The sequence below is a fragment of the Limulus polyphemus genome, unplaced genomic scaffold (genome assembly GCF_000517525.1).
Source record: "Limulus polyphemus unplaced genomic scaffold, Limulus_polyphemus-2.1.2 Scaffold2077, whole genome shotgun sequence".
Lineage (NCBI taxonomy): Eukaryota > Metazoa > Arthropoda > Merostomata > Xiphosura > Limulidae > Limulus > Limulus polyphemus.
Genome location: NW_013667687.1, coordinates 70,136 through 76,135, shown reverse-complemented (window position 1 = coordinate 76,135; position 6,000 = coordinate 70,136). Strand labels below are relative to the sequence as shown.

Sequence of the window (6,000 nt, the reverse complement as noted above, 5' to 3'; positions counted from 1 at the left end):
AGTTGTAGTTAGTGATGAGTTGGCCAACTCATCACTAACTACAACTCTTACACGTTGTTCTAACAACGTTAAGACGGCTTATCGACTTCTTGAGAAGAATTCTAAGAAGAAAGTAAACCTACAGACATCGGTCTTGTTTAACAAAATATTTACCTATCTAAACATAAATGTATAACAATAGGAAACCTTTACTTACTCCATACTCAGGCTTGAAAAACCCCATCTTCTCCCACCAGGAGTACCAAGCAGCCTCAACATATTTTGGACTGTAAGTTTCAGGCATTGTACCAGACACATCTGAAAACACCATTATTACTTTTATGTATTTAAATATAACATTTTAACACACATACAAATATCTTTTGTTAAATAAAAGTAAAAAAACATTTCAACCAAGGCTGGGATGATGCATTAAAAAATAATCTACAAATATACAAGTACTGGATGCAATTGTATGAAAATTTGAGATGAACAAAGCCATACTGGGCTTTCTGCTGTGTCCATCACGGGGAATCGAACCCTGGATTTTTGCATTTTTGTGAATCAACATTAAAGTTTTTGACAAAGTTTAGTTCCACTATTTACAGAACAATACAAAGTTCTATGGATACAAGTTTTGACATGTTCTTCGGTTATTTTATAAATAGAATTATTAAATCTTTCTGCTTCAACTGCACTAATATACCAAACTTTATCATTAGTGTAAAAACTAGTCATTTAGATAGAGAGCTAACTAAAAAGATACTCAACATAACTTACAAATTAAACAAAGTATGCAAAAGTAGCCACAATAAAACAGAATTACAGATTTAATATATTTTTATTGAAAAATAAAACTTTACACTAACTAGTAGGTTTGAGAATTTTAAGATTTCAACTGCAGTTGCTGTCCATTAATATTCCTAAACCTACTATGTTGTCCTTTAACATTATGTTACCCTGCCTGAAGTTCCAATTATTTCAGAGCTGACCAGATAATGTGAAACTGAAATTTGGTTCTAGGCCATAACAACTGCATTTTTAGTTATACAGTTGAGTTAACAATGATGATACAGTGCCCTAAGTGCAAAAAGAACTTATCATTTCTAATAGTGGGCATTTTTATGCTCAATATCCAAATACATTTTACCAACCAGCATGTGATTGTTGTATCAGAATGTTTTCAGTAAGAGATGACATTTCACTTTCAACCTGTTATTAATATGCTGAAACAAAATACAAAGAATGCTTCATTACACTACTTTTGGAAATCATGTCAAGAGCACAACCAGCAATATAAGGTAGATGATCCCCCCCCCTCAAAACTGGACTTTTTTTTAGCTACACAAAGAATTTAATTGATTTACATAAAAGTCAAGGGTTTACTTAAAAAACACAGAAGATAATGGATCTTTTAGACTCTTTAGAATTTTAGAGTGGTCTTTGATATCACCACACGCACACTGGCTATGCCCTGCATGTGAAAACTGGTTATATTTAATTGGTATATCACAAGTAAACAGACAATGGATAACTTAAAAGTTTAAAGCCAAAAGACTGCTGCTGGTTCAAGAAAAGTGGGAAATTGTGTAATAATAATAAAAAGTGAAAAATCAATTTCAAGAATATAAATCCTTCACTTTTTCTAGTTATTTGTTTTCTAACAATTCATAAGTACTTAAAGAACAAAACAGTGCCAAACTTGCAATATATTTATTTATAACTGAAATATATACAAAGTTTCTGACCTGAAGAATACAAATACTGGACCACTTGTATACAGGATGTGTTATCAAATCATCTAAATAGTTGCTGGTAGAGTATTCAAAAATAAAAGCATAAAACTAGGTATCAAGTGTTATTAGAAACATAAGCATGAATATTGAATAAGCAATAAATTAAAATGCCCTATATTTTTAATTTACACATCTTCATTACTTGAATAGAAAATACTTAATCCTTTGATATATATGTGATGAGTTGCCTTATCTCTCTCACTCTGGTCAGCAGTTCAAAATTAGGTATGGTAGTTGATATCTTTAGTGAATTTGAAATTACTCAAATAAATTGCTAAGCTTCAGCTACATACAAATTGAACTGACACATGACACACTAGCTAGTACTTGTCAGGCAGGAGTGAAATTCTGCTGGTACTCAAAGGAGCACCAGAACATATTTATTAAGGTGGTACTAGTATGCATATGCATTCCATTCTTCTGTCAGAAAGCATTTATTCATTGACACTCAAACTGTTGTTTTTTATGCTTAAACATAAGACTTCTTTTTCTTTTTCAAAAACAAGTCCATTTCACCAAGCTGAGTATCTCTACTTTTTTTTGTGAGAATTTTACCCCTGATCTCATGGCATATTACTCATGCCTTCTGCTTGTGAGGGTTATGGCCTAGTGGTCACTGGTTAAACAACTAGCCACACTGTTTGTGATTACCTTGCTTGGACTAAACAACATCGTAGCTTTAACTTAATATATTTCTTACTAAGGGAGTGGCTTGAGGAGCTCTAGCCATTTCCTTAACCATAAACTTTTAAAATTTGTGCAAGAAATATATACTACAAAAAAGTTATATTTAGATGGTTAAATACTTCTCTCTAATCTGAAATACTTTAAAAAATAAGAAATACAAGTTAACATTTTCCTAAATTGAAAATATAATTCCAATAGCTATTATTCAACTGCCAGGGTTTCTTCCTTTGCCCATCTAAGCGTTGATCTTATTTTTTCTTGCTTACTCCAGTACACCTCTTAATTGCCATTAGCAATATTTGTCTCGTGACACTCTCCACCTGACAGTGCACCCTCTATACTGGTACTATATGAAAGCACCTCATTCACATAATGTTACCACTTTTTTTTAGACTGACTTAATCCTCAATCTCTAACACTGGCTCTTAGTGGGGAGGAAGGGTGGGAGAGTGTGTGACAAGGGGTAATTATTATTGTAAATACATTTTTAATTTACATATCTCTGCATAGATCATGGGTGTGTCAATAGAAGACTGGCGCTCTAGTGGGGGAACCACACTACATCCAGAACGGGTATGCTCTTCACCCTGAACTTAATTTCTGTATCATGGGTGGAATTGTACACGAGTGATCATCACTATAGGCCAGCTCCAACAAGATAGCCAATGTCAATGCACCCTCTATCCTGATACTGTATAACTTTTTGAGATTGACTCAATCCTCAGTCTCTAACACCAGCTGCTATCTCACGGTTCAAATTAAGGGGGTTTAGTCCCTATATCTCACGTTGGTGGCTAGAGCAATTGGTCTGCAACATTATATACATGAGTGGATCCTAACCTGTAGCCAACAGAAATCACGTCAAGAAAGTAAACAACACTGTAATGGACAAACCTTCTCCTCCACCTGAAGAAGCCCAAAGGGAACACCATATCAATTATGCCTTACTCAACCAAAGGAAACAGAATTCATCCGGTCTGGAATTGCGAACATTCGTCCTCACTCCCCAACTTTGTGGACAAGGTACATTCCACTTGCCCCTGGAATTATGGGGAGGACGTGGAACAACTGTGCTCAATAAGGACCCAGGATGGAACCAGTCTGCATTCAGAATTATGAGGAGATAGTGGACCCTCTTCCATAAACAATGTACAGAATCTATATTGATCAAACAGAAAGGCTATGCACACCCCAACCGGATAGCGGAGTGTCAAATCTGAACAAGTATTACGCGTAGGCTCCCATGTAGACTGGTGCCACTCCTACTGACATCTGGAAAAAATATCCAAAGACCTGGGTAGGAGGGCCCCCAACTTCACCCTCTTCTCCAAGAGTGGAGGAAGTTACTAACACTCATTAGGAAAAGCCTCTGTCCCCAACCCCAGTAACTAGAAACTGGGTGTAGTAAGGACTCCCTAGCTCCAGTAGTAGAATCTGGGGGATAATGTGCACTGGGGAGTCCTGAGAAATAATGCTCTGGAAACAATGCAATAGATGAACCAAGTTCCCTAAATTTTTAAAAGCAAACCAACCCCAATTTATTTAATCTGATAATTGGCAGGGATGCACATAGTCCATGGGTGGCAGTCCAGCATGGTACTGAATACCATCTGGTCAGCTCCTAGGTGGTCTTATGGAACACCTCATTTCTAGATCCTTTTTCAACCTGGATAAAGTATATTGAAATAGAGATTGCTAGTGCAGAATTAGTTTGATAAAACCACACCTGCCTGGGCAACACTTGCCACAAAGTGGGATCCTGTGAAAATGAGGTAAGGACCCTGAAAGGTAAAGAAGAGACAAGCGTAGCAATGAAAATACCCCTCTGTATAATCTAGCAGAAGTGGTTAAGATAGTTACAGAGGGTGGTCAAATACCCTCAGGTGAAGATACTGCCAGATAAAAGTTTTGGGGAAGGTCCACATACCAGCCCACATGTCCTCCAGCAGGCAATTTAAACAGGCTGCTAAGGACATAGAAATGTGACTAATCTGATTAGACATGACTTGCAGAAGATTCTTTACCCTCAAAGAGAGCCCAAAATAAGCAATATGGAACAATTTCATACCCACCTTGTCAATGGGGGTGAATTCTGGGAAACCGAATGATCCCAATGAATAAAATGTCATTGCCTACCCACTCTAAAAGCATTAGTGTGGGCAACAAAACCTTCAAGACCCCTCACTGAACAGAACAAATAAACGAAAACCTGATTGGTCAGAGAAGCGAGAAATAGTGATCAGATGAACTGATGAAAAGGATTTATCCCCTTCTGTAGCTGACAGTGTAGTTGGGAAGAAGAACTGGTCTGAGGACGTAGGTACAACGACAAAGCATTCTATGGACAATCTGACAAACCACTTTAACCGACGATGTCGTTAGGTTAGCAGCCATGAAAAATAAACCTTCTGGTAACAGTGATACATGACATATGATAAGGTTACAAATGGGTGTTGAGAAAGGGCATGTAATGTAATCTTAATATACCAATTAGGTAACTAGAATGATTGTTTGGGACAAAGGACCCAAAGCAACTTGAGAAAGCCCGAGAGTACTGGGAACTCAAAGAAGTTTTGTCTTGTGTATCTATCAGTAGTCAACAAGGCCACCACATACAGGATGATTGTGGAAGATGCAAAACCCTTGCCAAAGAGTCAGGTCAAAAAACAAGTTATGGTTGGCACATTTGAGGAAAGTGGGTACAACCTCCTTTCAATACACCATTGCTAAAATGTGTACCATTTCTGTTAAAAAATATCCATCGTGGGACTAAGCAAAGCCTGAGACAGATAAATGGCACCCATAGAAATCAAACCCTGATGCTGTACAAATAACTGCATAACCTCCATGCCTGAAGCATGAGTTTCTGGATAGCTGAATGTACCTTGTCAGATCGTGGTTGTCTCCACAGAGATGGTAAAAGAAGAAGTAGAAGATGTGGCCATTCCCTAAGGTACTGTAGAAGCAAAAAACAGGGTGTAGCTGCCAATCCGGTGCTATCAACCAGACCTAACAATGGATCGGAGCAAATCATAGTGAGTACCTTGGGTAACATATGAATTGGAAGGAATTCCTAAAGTGTTAATCCCATCCTGTCCAAAGCCAGAAGATAAGGTACTGAAGACCAAATTGCAAGTGTGGGATATGGCAAGCTAATAGGATGATATGATAGGAGTGGCCCCAATAAAGGAGATCCAAGGTTTGAAAACAAGGAGCCCTGAACCAAGTGCACTTTGATGGGACAAGCAAGATATCACTGTGGAATTGTCGGTGTGAAGCCTGAAGATGTTCTCTTTAATAGGCTCACACCATAAGGCATCGCCATTTGAAGAGCAAGATGGACTAAAACTTTGTGTAGGTAAGCCTCGTTGTTTGTGTGTAGACCATAGAATACCTTACTGTTGAGATATGCAGTCCATCTCTGAAGTGAGGGGTTTGTAAAGATATGGATTTCTAGACAAGGCGGTGGCAGAGGAACCCATATCTTAGTATTGTCCTGACTTAACCACCCCTTGAGAACAAAGAAAGATCTGATGTT

The 6,000-nt window shown here is 37.7% G+C and overlaps 1 protein-coding gene across 1 annotated transcript in view; it reads right to left on the bottom strand.

Annotated features, from left to right (window-relative positions):
• Nucleotides 1–6,000, bottom strand: part of LOC106465859 (valine--tRNA ligase-like) — a 175,961-nt gene that overhangs the window by 134,461 nt on the left and 35,500 nt on the right. The window contains exon 3 of the mRNA XM_022393815.1: nt 197–297. Within this exon, the coding sequence (XP_022249523.1) occupies nt 197–297 (101 nt within the window). The remainder of the gene's footprint in view (nt 1–196; nt 298–6,000) is intronic.